The following is a 16,750-nucleotide window of genomic DNA, read 5'->3' as shown; positions in this document are numbered from 1 at the left end:
AGGCCACCAGGATGCAAAATTTAAGGAGGTACTCATTTTCTGGTGTCAACCCTGCATTTCCATGAGTGCTTTCTTAAATTCTGCACTCTGGGCTCTTTACTTGCCTCACCCTAGTCCTGGCCCCGGGCTCCTCTGTAGGATATGTCAGTAGCCACCACACAAGGGAAGGGAATCCAGGAACAGAATCATCCTTATTCTCTCAATATCTTCCACTTACCCTTAAGAAGATATCACTTATCAGTCATTTGCACTGTAGTGTGAATTCTACTCCAGGACTGTTGCCATGCTACCCATCCTCTGATTGTGGGATAAAAATGGGGAGGACTCTCACGCCCCATTGAGTAAATAGAGGAGTCTTTAAGGTCATGGAATATTTGGGGACCCTGAAATAGCCTTTAGAGTTGGTTACCTAATCTACTAAAAGGCACACCCAGAACTGGTCAGGGAAGAAAGGAAAGGGGACCATTTTGAGATGCAAAAGAGCAAACCTCTCAGAAATAAAATAGGGGACATAAGACAGACGTTACAGAAATAAAAAGAATTATAAGGCAATATACTGGGAACAATTGTATACCAACAAATGAAGATAACTTAGATGAAATGGACAAATTCCTAGAAAGAAACAAACTAATGAGTTGATTCAGGAAGAAATAGAAAACCTGAATAGATCTATAAACAAAAAAGTAGACCTCTATCATGCATACCTTTATTCATTCATTTAATCAACAGATGTTTGCTAAGTACCTACTCTGAGCCTCACGCTGTGCCAGGCATTAATGATTCTTAACCAAGGGAATCATTAACCTTAACCTTGATTCGTAACCTTTGGTTTCACTGGGGTTTTCAGTAAGAGTTTCACTGGGAGTTTTAATAACAGTGCAGATGCCTGGGTCTAAGCCTTAAAGGTTCTGACTCAGAACCAGTGAATCTGGAGGGGACCCAGGAATCTGCACATTAACACAAATCCTAGGCATTCTGAGACATGGGTACAAATCACTGCGCGTGGATATTAAAAAGACACTGCCCTGTCTTCAGTCCACTTTCAGGCTACCGGGGCAGACAGAGGTCATATCCAATTACCTTCAAACATGCCCAGTTAAAGCTTGATGGTCAGAGTTTGGGGGAAGCTAAGAGCTTTGCATAATGAGGCACTGACAGGCTTCCTTCCAAATCAATTCACTTTCCCTCTCTCCTGGCTCATTTTGTGAGAACTGTAATTTCACAAGTCAGACTGAAATGTGTTTGTACCTGCCCAGCATTGCTTCTTTCTTTCTTTTTGCTTTTCCAGGAGAACCATTTCTCCCTAGCTCTCAGTCCACACTGTTGGATAGGGCTGCCCTCCCTTGACTTCGGGTGGGGGCTGTGGGAGTGGGGGGAGTGACACAAGCGTAGTTATGTGACTCAAGTCCATGTATTTCATTCTTTTGACCACCATGATTGGTTTAGGGATGGGCACTTGACCCAGGATGGCCCAATGGGAGCCCTCCCTGCGACTTATGATTGAATTCTTAGGAAAGAGATTGTCTTTTTCTGTTGGTGTTTGTTCACATTGGGGGGCTGCCCAAGAATGTAGTCATCTCTACGCAAAGGAGAGATGGACAGAGAAAGTATCCTAAAGACATGCTTGGGGCATCTGGATTCAGCTATTCCTGAAGGCCCCACTTTTGCCCCTGAAATTTTAGTTCCATGACCAATCCATTCTCTCTCTCTCTTTTTTTTTTTTTTTTTTTGCTTAAGCCAGTTTGCAATTTAGAAAATCCTGCTTAATGCAAAACTCACTATAAACTGAAAGCGATCAGGAAATACCACTCTTCTCTTTATCTGGTTATGCATGTCTGTGCTGAATATTTCCTAGAGACAACATCAACAACAACCAAAAAGTACCAGGTCTCACAGAGGTGTGAACAGGTTGCGATGGGAGGGAAGGTCTAACTAATGCTGCTTGCTGAGGGCTAATATTTGAGCTGCTTCTTGAGAATGAGCAGGAGTTTTTAAGTCAAGTGACTAAGAACAGGTATCCCGGGAGGGGTGGGAGACGGGGATGGTGGGGGGAGGCGGGCAGCAGCATGGTACATAAAACGCAGAGAGCAAGAAAGAGAAAGGCACCTTGGGTAACAGTGGGTCAACCAGTGGATGGAACAGAGTGGATAGAGTAGGGTGGATGGTAAGTCTAAAAGGCTGCCTGGCTTGTATGAACCCTATTATTTAACCTTCTTCTGAGTCAACCAACAAGATGGATGTGTTCTGCTAAAGGTACCATGGGGATCATTCTCTGCTCTGAGCAAAGGGAAGGCAGAGCGGTTTGCAAAGCTGCAGAGAACACGTACGTACGAGATTCAAACGGGTTTCCAAAATGTGGATCTGTTTTTGCAGTTTCCGGGGGTCATTGGCTTTCTGTATCTTGGCGAAGATCTGTTTTTGGTTTATAATTTTTTTTTCCATCTGAGCAATCTGGAAAAAAAAAAAGGAGAGAGAGAGAACCCCCCCCCAACTGTGTTAAATTAATATCTATATGGGTACAGATTCAACAGTTCATTAACTTAAGTGTGTTAAAATAAAAACTCTAATGTTCTTTCCTTTCCTACAAAAGGATTTTTTATTTCTCTCTCGAATGCATGCTCAACGCAACTTAATCTTAGCCAGTTTGGGGTAAGATGAGGCGATTTAGAGTTTTTGCTTTTACGTGTGCATGTAAATTTCACTCACCTTTTGGTGCAAGCTTCTTTTGGTGAGGTAGCATGTCACCTGTGGCCAAAAGCATCGCTAACACGCCATGCGCTTTATGCACTGGGATCATAGATTCTGACTTCAGAGAAGGGCCATACACCCTTGCCATGGCTGGCAGGAGAGAATTTTGGTGTTTCTCTCTACCCTTGCAGCTCCAGCCAAGTTCTCCAGACCCAAGCATACCCCCCACCTCCACCCCCGCCGTCACCTTCCCACAGAGCTCACTCTGTAGTTTCTCATACAAGCGACAGCGGATCATGTCATTTCCTTACACCACTAGCAACGTGCATAACCAACCTGACATACAGCTTTAACCCAACCCAGCCAGAGATCCAAATTGCCTCCCAAAAGTTAGCCCCATCTGGAAGCAGCTGGCTAGTGCTAAATCCCAGCAGGTTCTACAGAAGTTTATGGAACTATTATCTGAAGACAAGTGAGTGCCAGGTCCTAATGTGTCAGAGGTACTTTATCTTCTTAGGGTTTGGACTGAGACTAAGCTCTGAGACTTTTTTTTTTTGGAACCCTGCTGGGTGAAGGGTCAGGGCACTGTCATTTAAAGCAATTTTTTATGTTGTTTGTCTGGAGGTAGTAACTTGAATTCACTATCTGAAGCCCAGCTCCTGTCTGGAAATTGAGAAGTTCCAGATGAGAGACGTTAAGTGCTTGGTGTAATGAAATATAAAGTTTGTCAGCTACATGGAGGCTGGCTTCCAGCTGGGAGCAAGGCGCTCCTGTGCTGAGCTTGGGCTGATGAATTCTGGGAGCAGTCACATCCTGGGTTCTATGTTAGTGCCCCTGAGATGGTGGTTTCCTTTGGTTATTGCCAAATCTTCGGGAAGTCTATACAGCACAGTCTCAGTTATGACCATGGAACATTGAGAGAAAAATCTATACTAGAGGTTGCAAACTATGCCCAAGCAGGTGGCATAAAAGAGTAAAGTGGGCCCACTATAAGACCGTCCAGGACAGTGGAGAATATAGAAAACTGGAGCACATACTCCCTGCCTTAAGGGGCAGCAGCTCGTATCATGCAACTACAAATTATAGAAAATGCAACTAAACAATGGCTCAAAAAAAATTATGGTTTATCTTCCTCTCCATAAACATGCCAGGTTAAGTTCAGTAACTCAAGGAACTAAACACAAGATCTCTGTAATTCATCTGGCCTTTCCCTGATGGTCAAAAAATGGCTGCCACTGCACCAGCTTTCACAGTCATATTCCAGGCAGGAAGGTAGAAGAAGCAACATGGATAAATGGCTAGGACCTATATCTAGGAAGCAAAACTTTCTAGACACCCCCAACAGACTTCTCCTCAAATTTCATTGCTCACCTTTAGCTGCAAGGGAAGATGAGAAACATAGCTCTTTAGGAATCTGTTAGAGAGGAAGAAGTAGAGAGTGGGTAAACAGCTGTGGTGTCACCACAACACTATTTAGTTGCAGCTGTCCCACGGAAATTCAGGGTCAATGTTACCAAATCTTTCCATATTTTTTTCTTTTTTTGAAGAAAAGTCAGATACCCAAATTTTTACATGAAATCTCTCAATTTTAACAAGTTAATTAAAATAAATTTTAAACACTGACTGGGCCAAAGCCCTCATGTTGTCAGACTTAATCTGTCCTGAAGACCACCAATTTGGTCTACACCCACATTTAATCTTGAAGGAACCACAGTATGCTGATGAAAGATGGTTTCAGGCAGTGAGAGATACCAAGCAAAGGACAGAAGAATGTTCCAGAGCCAGGTAGCTGGAAGCGGTATGAACAGCCAGAACTGTAATGGATGTGGTGGGTTGTTGGCCCCCAAAACCCAGCTCACCCCAGAAGGCTGATCCAAGCCAACCATTGTAATTCTGTCCCCTCTGCCTATGGTTTATTCTTTCAAGGTTGGACAGGACTAAACCAGTTAGGGCCTATAAATTAGTCAGGCTGATTGCTAGGGAAGCCTCTGGAGAAAGTTTCCTCATTTTCTAAAACAGTCATAGGAAGAGATAGTCTGTCTTCTTTGTAAAAATCATTCTTTTCTGGAGGGCCATAAACAGACCAGATTGGGCTCTCACACCACAGTTTACTGCCCCTGGTCTAGCCCCCAACCAATTATAGAAATTTCATTTCCCTTTGCCAGTGGTTGGCCTAGAAGTAGGTATATGCCCTGGCCAATGAGCGAAAATCAGCTGGAGAGTTTCTGTGAAATATTCTCTCCCTCATAAGTGAGAATATCATATAAGAACAAGACCCCCTATCCTTTCTTCATATCTTTGAATGTGATTCTGTGAGAAGCTATACCAGCTAAGCTTTGGCAGCCATCTTGTGACCATGAGGCGAGGGCCAACCAAGAGGATCGGAGAGAAAAAGACCAACCCATCATTGTAGAGCTACTAACCCGTCTCTGGGACAATCTTTTTCCAGACAGACATCGTATTATGTGAGAAAAACAAACTTCCATAGCCCAACACATGCCCACTGGTACATCAAGCAAGATGGCAGCTCAGATGATCAGGCATCAATGGAACTGCTAGGTTGCCCACAAACTCGTAAGGCATGTGAACGCTGTTTATGATTCAATCATAGTAGCCAGGCTTTGGTTCAAGTCAGACCCCCGTCTACTTTCTTCTCTCTTATGCTGTGCACAGTCAGCTCCCTCAACACAGAGCCCCACTAACTCACCTACGAAGTGAAACAAACGACTCGTTGTAATATATGGGAGGGCAGCATCTCCGGAGCAAAGCGTGGCCTGCGTCGAAGGGATGCCCGCCCCTGCCAGAGTTCACCGGGGGACCTCAGGTTCTAGCTCCTTGTCAAAGGATGCTGTGGTGTCAGCACTCTGCCCAGTGACTCTTGCCATTAAAATCAGCCTCCTGTTCCCTTTGGCATCTCTTTGTCAGACGTTGCTTTTGTGACGCTGAGAGTAATTAGGCCTCTGCCCAACGAGAGACACATCCAAGGCTGCACCGCCAGAGGAATGCGTTGCCTACGCAAGGTGCTCTCTCCAGCACGAAGGCATAGGCTTATTTGCTCTTTGAGGCCAGGCAGGGCCTGGTGAGGTCCCTGCCTCCAGTGACCTCTTGCAAGGAGGAAGCTCTGGGCATAGCAGCAGGGGATTCTGGGACCCGCCTTCCCTGGGATGGAGCTGGGCAAAAAGGGGTTTTGTACAGGGCGGTGAGCCCCATGTTCTTTTGCGGATTCCAAAGCAGGCTGCCTTTTCCTACTATTTCTGAGGACCCATGTCCCCATCTTTTCTTCACTTTTCCTCTTTCTTCACTGCTAGTGCCTCCTTTCTCATCCACAAATTCATTCATTCATTCCTCAATGATTCTTAGATGCCCTCTCTGTGCCAGACAACAGGGGGATGCTGGTGATCAAGACAGTATCATGGCCCCTGGCCTCAACACAAACCTATAATCTAGGACTAGAAACAAGCTATGAAGCATAATTAGTCCTAGGAAAAGGGAGATGTAAGGCATTTTGGACACGTCCAGTGGGAGCATCTGGCAGGGAAATGAAGGGACAAGTATCCGGCAGAAGTAGCATTTGGGCTGAGGCCTAAAGGATGAAGAGGAGCTCCCCAAGCACAGAAGATGGAAGGGCAATCTGGGCAGAGGGAAGGGCATGTGCAAAGGCCTGCAGGGGAGAGACAGCACTGTAGGTTTATGGAGGTGGCCAGTGCGGATGGAACACGGAGGGGGGAGCAGGAGGGAAGGTGGAAGGGGCAGGAGGGACACAGGGCAGCCGAGCCAGCAGACCACACGGGGAGTCTGGCCCTTGTCTCAAGAACAACAGGAAATTACTGAAGGATTTGCAAGCAGAGGAGAGATGTAATGAGATTTCCAGATTCTTTCAGTCAGTAAATATTTATTGAGGGCCTACTATGTGCCAGGCACTGGCACACGCGTGGGATGTACCGAGGGGAACAAAACAGACATGGTCCTTGCCCTCCTGCAGGTGACACGTTATAGGGACAGATGACACCTGTGTTAAGCCATAATTACCACTATGAGAAGTGCTATCAAGGGGGGGCCATGGGATGTTGTGAAAGGGGCCGAGGGGGTGCTCTGGGATCTTCTGTTTGACTCCTGAGGTTCACTCTCCACTCTGTGCCACCCACCCTGCTCTGTGCCCCAGGAAGCTGACCTGGAAAGAGTCCACAATGGCTTCCTTGCACTGGGGGTCCATGGGTGAGAAGAGAGAGGTTGGGGTATTTGTTCCCCCTGGCATGCTCCCTGTGTTCAGGTTCCGGGGTGTGCCCCCTGCCCACTGTGGCTAACCCTACAGTGCCTCAATGTCCCTACTCTGTGCTCACACCCTTGTAAACAGTGCCTCATAAAACTTTTCTCAAAGTACCTTACTGAGCATACTATTTGTTTTTGGCCAGGAACCTAATTAATGCAAGGGGGATATGCTTTAAATAGTAGAGAGGACATAGAAAAGACCTCCCTTTAAAAGTCACATTTGAGCTGAGACATAAAAGACAGACAGCGGGGATCAGGGGAACGCGTGCAAAGGCCCTGAGGTCAGACTAGTTTTCACATATTTGGAAGGGGGAAGTCTTCTGCAGCTGGGTGAGATGAGTGAAGGAAGGAATGACGTGGGATGAGAACAGAGGGGTAGGCAGGGCCTAGATCACAGGGCCTCTCAAGCCATAGGAAGAGATATAACCATTAACATTGTCCAACAAATGTCTCTAGCTCTTTGCCTTCCGGATACATACACTTCTTCGACCCTTTTGCGGATGGGTAGAGTTGACTATTTGGGGATGGGCATTTGGAGTATATATGTATTTGACTATTTTGAGCCTATGGGTCATAAGCAGAAGCAATGTACTGCTTCCAGGCTGCAGCTTTCAATGGCCAGTGTGAGACTTTCCAGAACTTTTTTTCTCTGCCACAACACCTGGCAACCTGGTCCCAGGATGAGAAGATATAAGAGCCCCTAGCCAATCCATGATAGACACAGCAGGAACGAAGAAGAAACCTTTATCGCTCAAAACACTGAGTTGTGGGGGAAGGGTGTTTTGCGTGTAACCTAACCTCTCCTGACCAACACAGCGCGGGGTTGAGAATCGACTCTAAGGGTAGTGGGGAGGCGCTGGCGAGCACAGCGGAGGAATGGTCTGGTAGCACTGGGAGAGTAGGGGTCCCAAGGTGGTGGAGTGACCACAGTCACCTTTAGAATATGGGGGGGGGGGGGGGGGTCAGATCTGGCCTAAGGCACGGTGGGTACTCCCGCGCCCCCCACCCCCGCCCTTGCTCCTCGCTCTGGTTAACCCCCTACGAGAAAGACCACACCTTCTCATCCAGTTCTGCCAACAGCACCTTCTGTGATTTAATCAGGGCCTCGTAGTCCTCCTTGGTCTGCAGCAGGAAACACAGCTCCGTGTAGTTTCTCTCGTTCAGTTCCAAGTTCTTCGAGGACTTGATGAGACCCAGAAGCAGAGTCATCTCCTCCTGCTCCCTCTGCAGGGTCTTGATTTCCTTGCTGTTGGGAAAGCAGCGCGTGATTGACTCTGAACCCCGCCCCGAGTTTACCTTGCCCGGGTGCCCCAGGCTCCTTAGCGCTGAAGGAGCCTCGGAGAGGTACTTCCCGCCCCTGCAAGTGGCAGGGGCTTGTCAGGGTCTGGGGTCCAGGGCTAGAACTCTGACCGCCCGCCGCCCAGTTCACCGCACCTTCCATGGCTCCGCCCGTCTCTAGCGGGCCTTTGCTTGCTAGGGAACAATTTGCAGCTGTGCCTGTCAACACCTGAGTTCTAGGACCAGGCCCTCTTTTGCCAGCAGCTCATGGGCATCTGTCTGATCTTGCTGACTTTCTTTCCAGACTTTGCAGCCAATGATCTCTGGTCACGAGAGGCAAGCCCATCAGCCAGGCATTTTCAATTTCGCCTCAACACAGAGATGCTCCGTAACCTCCAACCTCCCCCACTGTCTCTACGCGGGGTGCTAATGATTTATTAAATGACTGACGTGAGTCTTCTCTCTCTCTTCTCTCTCTCTCTCTCTCTCTCTCTCTCTCTCTCTCTCTCTCTCTCTCTCTCTCTTTCCTCTCTCTCTCTCTCTCTCTCTCTCTTTCTCTCTCTCTCTCGCTTTCCCCTCTGGAGAAGAGAGGGGTAGGTGTGTGGGCAAACAGGGATTTTGAAAAGAAAAGGCTCGCGCGACTACTCAACAACCCAATGACTGGAAACGGCACAGAGGCTGTTTCTGGCCAAGTCTAGGCACCGACACCTGCTGCACAGTGCGGTCTGCAGACCCGCTGCCTGCATAGCCTTTGGAAGCTTGGAGAAATGCAGAAGCTCAGGCCCTAACTCAGGACCTATTGAATCAGAATCTGCTCGGTAACAAGATCCTCAAGTGACTCATGCACATTAAAGTTTTGGAAGCATTGTTCTAGAACAGCAAAATGTTCTAGGGTTGGGGGGGGGGTCTACAAACATTTTTCTTTAAAGGGCCAAAAAGTAAATATTTTAGGATCTGCAGGCCCAGATGGTCTCTATTGCAACGATGCAACAAAGTAACCATGGGAGACGCATAAACAAATAGGCGTGGTCATGCTCCAATAAAACCTTACTTACAAAAACAGGCAGCCAGCCAGACTTGGCCCAGGGGTCATGGCTCGCTGACCCCTGTTTTAAAGCAACACATCCAATAGAATTTCTGTAATGATGGAACTGTTCTCTATCTGCACTGTCCCATAGAATCCACCAGCCACGTAGGCTGAGGAGCACTTGCAATGTGGCCAGTGCAAAGGAAGAACTGAACGTTAAATGGTATTGCACCAATTATAAATGTAAATAGCCACCTGTGGGAATGCACCCCTAGTTCTAGAGCAGCTTGTCTTCTAACCCTGGTAGCTGGGACCTTTCTCCCCATCTTAAGCCCCTCTTGGCAGGGGGGTCTTTGTTAAGGTGGAGAGAAAAACGAACAGAGTCCACCAGAGTTAGGAATTCAGAGGGCTCAGCGAAAGCAAAAGGAAGGTTTGTCTGTCTTATCAGCAGGACTGGGACCCGGAGTGAGGTGTCCCTAAATTTAAGGAGGCTTTCACTCTGAAGGTGGTATAGGTGCAGGAGAAGCACTGGAAAAAGCACTCCCTTAAATATTGCACCCTGGGCACCTCACTCAGCTCATCTCAGTTCTGGCCCCTATTTATAGGTGTTTCCCTTGAAGAATCTAAGATCTCTACTTTTCCACTCCTTCCCCTTTAGGTCCGTCACAGTGAAAAGTGGGATGAAGGTGGTAGTGTGAAGGGTAGGATTCCAGAAAAACTGTCAGAGACCCACCAGGAGGGAGGCATTTCCTGATGCCCACCAGCAGGAAGCTGTGAATCAGGGCTGCCAAGCACAGATGTGCAGGTTGTGGACTGCACAGCCCAAGAGAGAACCATCTGCTTGAAAACCGATCATTGATTTCTTGACTTAGTACCCTTTCCTGGGAGATGCTTCATCTTGTTCTAACAAAATCCCTATGTGATGACAGTGTTTCCAAGAGATGGCAGTAAAGTGTCTTGAGAAAGGGCGTCTTTTTCTAATTCACAGGAAGATCCCAAACGGACTAGCGGTAGCTCTGTGTGAGTTGAATCCATAGAAAATGGAAAGAGCTCCTTTTCCCCTACCCTCTGAACTTCACACGTCATCTAACAGTAAGATTTTCCTTCTAATAATGGGCAGTTTCTGCCTGTATAAATGTTAAGGATGTACCTAAGGAATTACATTCCCTTAAAGGGAATCTAAAGATATTTGCTTATTCAACCCCAGGGAACACCTTTCTATTGTCTAAAGAAGCTATCAACATCATAATTTCTAGGACAATCCAATTTCAAATATTTGATCTTGTAGACTCCATAAGGATGCACAAGCAGGAAATATATTTTGGGATAGACACAGCCTGATGATTTCCTCTCCTCGGGGAACTCCCCCACCTCCATTGCCAGAACCATGGGAGTGACAATAGCCATTTTGTGCCCTATGGTCCTGTCCCTCCCCCGGGCACAGCTGATTGGACCAGAAGTAGACACCTGACCCAAACTAAGCCAATCAGATTCCCTCTTTCCTGGGACTTTGGGATTCACTACAGTCTGTGTGGTCCTTGGTAGCTCAGGAGTTGGGGCAGCCATCTCCCACCGGCCAGTGCTGAGATCCAGATAGGGAAGAACGAAACCCACGTGCAGAAAGAAACAGGAACCAGAAATAGTTTTTCATTCGGGTCCTTCCCTGAGGCATGGCTGTCCTGCCCCCCTTGGAGTCCCTGTGACATCCTAATTCTGAGAATAAATTCTCCCTCCTGCTGAAGCTGTCCCACCTAAGTACCCAGATTGGGCTCAGAATCGGCTTCCTACCCAGAGGCCACATGAGAAAGTAAATCCCATGAAACCAAATCCAAAACTTTCTCCAAGTTCACTCAGTACAAAGCTCTGACCATCACTTACTGCTGGTTCGAGATCTTCTGCTGGGAGCAGAAGTTGAAGGACTTGCGACTTTCCACCATCTTCCTGAATTGCTGCTTCAGCTTCCGAAGCTCAGCCTCAGCCAGCTGTTCTTTGACCTTCTCTGAAGGTTCCTTGAGAACTTCGGAGCGTTTTCTCCTGTGCTTCTTTGACTGGGTGAGATGGGGAGAGGCATTGACCAACGGGTTGGGTGACCAGAGAAGCCTACATTTCAGCCCAAGGGCAGAGGGCAGAGGGTGTCTGGGGGCAGGGCTAGAGGTGGGAGACTCCCCTTGGGTGATGTCAACTGCTTATCTAGTGGGGGAAAACCCACTCTGGGTTGCCAGGGTAGAGAGGAGGCTGGGCCTCATTATTGCATACTGAAGAGGCGGCCTTGCTGTGTGACCTTGGGTGAATCACTTAACGTCTCTGAGCCTCCAGTCTCTCGTCTATAAAATGGGTGCATATAGATTTGTGATTAGGATTAGATGAGCTAATGTATGTAGAGTGGCGAGCACAGTGCCTGACCCACAGCAAGCGCTCCATACGCAGGAGCTCATACCTACCGTCGGCATCTTGAAGGAGTTGTGCGCTCCCTATGCTCAGATACCAGGGAGGTCAAAGCCAGCGAGCGCGCCTTGCTCTGTCTCTGCAGTGCCCTGTCCACAGTGGCAAGAGGAAGAGAATGTGTGAGCCTCCCTGCTGGCGATTAAGGACCCGGCGGGCACCTCCTCCCTTCCCCACCCGCTGCAGTCCCTTCCTCCTCCCACCACTTGGCACGTGTGGAGGACACGGCAGATGGCTGCCCGGGTGTGAGAAGAGCCTTCTTCTTCTTCTTCTTTTTTTTTTTTTTTTTTTTAATACGCAGTGTTTGCCTGAAACCTGTTCCTCTCACAATTTATTATTAGGAGCCAGGCAGACGGTTCTGGCGAGCCGGTTACCCTCCTGCTCCCTGTGTTCCCAAAGAAGAGGGGGCAAATGGCATCAGGGCAATGTGTCCTCTGATGGGGTTAAAATGCAATTAGCCCAACTTCCGCTTCAGTTAAGGATAGAACACACACACACACACACACACACCTGCCTTTTAAAGCAGGAGCCATTGGGGTGTGCCTAGGTGGCTTAGTTAAGCATCTAACTCTAGATTTGACTCTTTTTTTTTAATGTTTGTTTATTTTTGAGAGAGGCACAGAGGGTGAGCGGGGGAGGGGCAGAGAGAGAGGGAGACACAGAATCTGAAGCAGGCTCCACCCTGAGCTGTCAGCACAGAGTCCAGTGTGGGGCTTGAACCCACAAACTGTGGGATCATGACCTGAGTTGAAGTCAGCCACTTACGACTGAGGCACCCAGGCACGCCTTGATTTGACGCTTGATTTTGGCTCAGGTCTTGATCTCATGGTTCATGAGATTTAGCCCCACATCAGGCTCTGTGCTGACAGTGCAGAGCCTGCTTGGGATTCTCTCCCTCTCTCTCTGCTCCTCCCCCACTGGTTCTCTCTCTCTCTCTCTCTCTCTCTCTCTCTCTCTCTCTCTCAAAATAAATAAATAAACATTTTTAAAAAATTATTTTAAAAATTTTTAAAAAGCAGCAGCCAGTAGTACAAGAGAGGCATTTTTATCAAGTCATAACTTCAACCTCATCTGGCCCATGTATTCAGAGGAGGGGACTACAATGTTAACCGCACAAGCCCTGGAGGACTGTGAGGTCTTCTGCACCCCAACTCCCAGACTTCAAGGGCTGGATTTCTAAAGCAGAAACTTCTGGCTTTGCCACCCATTGAGGGGTCCTCCAGTCCAGTGGTTTAAAGTCCAGTGATAGGTTGTCCCAATCATCAAATCTCAACAAAAATTCCTCCTCATCCACTTATTAACCTTGGGCAAGTCACTTCAGTGCTCTGGGCATCATTTTCCTCATCTGGAAAACAGGAGAAGTTCTAGAAGGCATCTCACAGGTTGGTAAGCAGTAAGGCACCTAGCAGTGAGCCTGGCACATAATAAGTGCTCAGTAAACGGGCTGGTATGATATGATATGCTATGGATTGTTTCATACGTGAAGGTCCAGTGTAATAACTGTTTGCGAGGGCTTGAGGAGTGTGTGGCATTCCTCTGTCTCCTGGTAACAATACCCTGGTTTGCTTGGGGAAGCTGCCCATTCCTTCACTCCTGGTCGGTTTTTGCTCCCTGGGGCTGACCCCACCCCACCCCATCAGATGGGGCCATATGACTCTGGAAGGGCCAATCAGAGTGCCGGATCCCTGGTCAATCTGCATAATCCCACCCTTCCTGGCCTGAGTGATCATTTCAGGGATGGAACCGACCTTGGCTGGTCCCAGCAGAGTGAATAGTGGGGTTTAAGATTGAACATTCAGGAAGAGAGCAACTTGGTTTCCTGCTGCTTTGGAACCTATGTAAATGAGGTAGGAGGGGCTGGCAGCCTTCTTGCCCCTGCAGGGAGCCTGAGAATAAAGCTAACATGGAGAGGACAAAATGGTGAGAGATTGAAACTTGGAGACGTCATCCAAACCCCAGCAATTAGGCAAGCCTGAAGATACCTCTGGGTCAGGCCCAATTACATGAACTAACATATTCTCCTAAAACAATCTGAGAGGAGTTTTCAATCAGTTGTAACCAAAATGTGTTCTCACGCCTGAAGTGGTTAGATCCATTTAGCACACGGACTAAGCCCCTACCGTGTGCTACACATTTAGGGAATTCAGTGTCAAGTCAGCCTTCAAGGCACTATGAATTCTGTCCAGGGTAAAACAGTGCAAAAGACTCCACAAAGGAGGTGAGGTTTAATTTGGGTTTTGAAGGATGAATAGGAGCTCACCGAGCGGAGAAGAAAAGTGAGGAAGGAATTCTGGGTAGAGAGAACTGCCTGAGCAAAGGCCGAGAGGCAAGTGGATAAAAGGAGTACTCAGAGAATGCTGTGTCATCCAGTCCAGGGCGCAGCATCCAGAGGGAAGTGACTGGCAAGGAGGTCTGGAAAAGCCAGGATGTTCCTTAAAAGAAGGATGGAATAAGACCAGTGTGTAAGAGAGCTCAAGTTGGGGTAAAGGCTGTAGCAGGATTTACCTGGCTGATGACGTTTAGCCAAAGGATACTCACTTTGGGACCTCTTTCTACTCTGGAGTTTTATGTAGCTCTAATTTCATATTATCCAGAAGCTCTTCTATGTTCAAGGGTTCTTTTGGATCCACGAGGATCTGCGATGTACCTTTCTAAAAGCATGACTCAAGTAAACCTGACATTCACTGACAGTGTGATTCCAGCTCTCTGAGCCTCAGTCTCCTCATCTGTAGAATGGGGATGCCCACACCCACCTCTGAGCATAAACTTATGTGTATAAAGCTCTTAGTGCGGTGCCTAGCACATAACAGGCATTTGATGAATGTCCCTTGCTTGTGAATCAGGACTGTCAAATATCAGGTTATCCTGCCCTGGAGGGTATTTGGTTGTGCTGTGTTTTCCCCCAGGAGCTGGAGGTACCATCAGCTTCCTACCCGTTTGCTGACACACAGAGTCGGTCTCCCCTGGGCTCTTTCCAGCTTCCAGACACCAACACAGGCCTCTTACTCTCTGTGCCCACTGGGCTGGGACTATCCGTCCCCTGCGGAGAGATTTACCCCCATTCTCACCGCTGGGCCTTGAGAAGCCCCACCACCAGGCATGCTGGCCCCTGACCCACCACCCTCTTATTCGAGGGTCTCAAACTTGAAGCCCTCAGGCAGACTCAACCTACCTTCGGTCCTGGTTAGCAATCGGTGTTTTAAAATGTGAATGTGGGTAATGTCCTTACTCTCCTGACTGCAGACTCCACTTCTCCCTAGTGCCTAACTCCTCCCTCCAATTCCCACAGTCCCTGAAACTGCCTGGAGCTAGCAGGGGTTCGAGTTGGCAGTTCCTGAGAGGAATCTGCAGCTTGCCCCCTTCTGAGGACAGTAGTATGCAATGGAAAATGCTGAGAAGTCCAGAGGCCCAGGTCAGGGATCACCAGGCACATGCTGTCTGGTTCTCTGGGCCTCATTTCATCCACTACAATATCTATAGTCTCGGGCACATGAGAAGCTCTTAGCAAATAGTGTTTGAATGAATGAAGTCCCCCCCCCCCCCCCCGGGGCCGAGATCATCTTTACCAACTAATATGTAATACGCTGGGGTAAGGGAGGCGGGCTCCTCCTTTGCTGCTGAATTTTAACAACCTGCTATTAAAGGAAAAGCCAGACCGTGCTACATGGGTTATAAAACGCCGGGTCTGAGACAGAAGCTGGGCCCCAGTCTGTGAAAACTGAGTGAAGGCTGCCTAACTCGGTAGTAAGTTAAACATATGCTTGCCAAGCAGGGGTGCAGAAACACACACAAAAAATTTTTTTAATTGAGATCTTTATAGGGGGAAATGGAAGTTTGTTGGATTTTCTTGACGTTATTTTACACATTGTAATTTGTTTATATTTAATTGACATTTTCCAGATTAGGGCAGGTGGTAGGAAAGGGCGGGGGCAGCCACCACGTCTTTGCTTTTGCCCAGCAGGGGGAGCTGTGGAGCAGCAAGCGTGGCCAGAGCCGTGAAACTTACCAGGGGCCGATGGCCCCAGCTGCGTGTCCCGCCGCTGGAGCCGCTGCGGGGTCCAAAGGCACCGAGAGCGTGTGCGGCCCCGCTGCACCCACCCCCCAGACCCGCGTCTGGGAGTTCTCGGACCCCTAGAACCCGCGCCTTTGTGACCCGCACAGACGGGCGTTCTCCCCTGGAAGGCGCTGGGAAAGCACAGGGCCCTCGGGAGAGGACCAAAGGGAATGGAGGGAAGGTGGGGGTTGGGGACGTGACACACCTCTCAGCGACCCCTTCCCAGACTAGCCGCACCCCCACCATACTGAGTAACCGGCGCTCACACCGGCCTAAGGCCCTCCGCCCTCGTGGCTGGCATCTCCGGTTCCTGCTCGTCTCCCTCTCCCGCACACTTACAGCAGCCTCGCGGGGTACAGTCTCCACACGCACTAAGAGGGATCCACTCCCTCCTGCTCTGCAAAACAAGAAAGCCAGGATTTAAGAGGAAGAAAAGAACGTCACCAGTGCGGGAGGGGGGAATTTGCCCATCATGTTTCTTCGGGCGCACCCACAGCCACCCTCTATGAGCTTGACACAGGGAACCCCCAGTCTGACCCAGGTCATCTGGGGTGAGCATTTTTCACTGGCCGAATGGAGTTTGGCGGCTTAAACATTTTTCATACACATGGCCCTTAACACAAGCCGGCCACTTGTCCTGGGGCTCCAGGTTGCTCAAAGCAAATGATTGCAAGCACGGGTTCACCAGGGTAATTTTGATTCCATGTGATTTCCACCTTACCTACTAGGCCCTGGAATTATTGTAGCTCAGCCATACCAAGAGCTCCATTTTTCTTATCCCTAAACCCTGGGGGCAGAATGTGTTTTAGAACTTAACTACATGTTTGGTTTCAGAAAGGCAGTATGGTGCAGGAGGCGGAGCACGTGGTCCCTGTTCACTGGCAGCCATGTTGTAACCATGAGGAAAGTTAGGGTATGGCATATTACGGATGGGGTTTGGGCAACATGTCATGAGCAAACACATTAACGTTTCTGCAAGGAAACGTATGAAT

At 48.5% G+C, this 16,750-nt stretch overlaps 1 protein-coding gene across 2 annotated transcripts in view; it reads right to left on the bottom strand.

Moving 5' to 3' along the window:
- The window catches only part of CCDC63 (coiled-coil domain containing 63), a 36,221-nt gene extending 20,393 nt beyond the window's left edge, over positions 1-15,828 (bottom strand). Inside the window, exons 1-6 of one of the 2 annotated variants that reach the window (XM_043557584.1) lie at positions 15,711-15,828; positions 14,638-14,744; positions 11,704-11,796; positions 11,141-11,310; positions 8,014-8,203; positions 2,332-2,451 (exon numbers count right to left, since the gene is read on the bottom strand). In XM_043557584.1, coding sequence (XP_043413519.1) covers positions 2,332-2,451; positions 8,014-8,203; positions 11,141-11,310; positions 11,704-11,712 — 489 coding nt within the window. In that variant the 5' untranslated portion in view covers positions 11,713-11,796; positions 14,638-14,744; positions 15,711-15,828. The remainder of the gene's footprint in view (positions 1-2,331; positions 2,452-8,013; positions 8,204-11,140; positions 11,311-11,703; positions 11,797-14,637; positions 14,745-15,710) is intronic. The other variant, XM_043557583.1, reaches the window with a different exon arrangement.
- Between the last annotated feature and the right edge of the window lie 922 nt (positions 15,829-16,750).

Source organism: Prionailurus bengalensis, chromosome D3 (assembly GCF_016509475.1).
Source record: "Prionailurus bengalensis isolate Pbe53 chromosome D3, Fcat_Pben_1.1_paternal_pri, whole genome shotgun sequence".
Lineage (NCBI taxonomy): Eukaryota > Metazoa > Chordata > Mammalia > Carnivora > Felidae > Prionailurus > Prionailurus bengalensis.
This window is presented reverse-complemented; position numbering and strand designations above follow the sequence as displayed.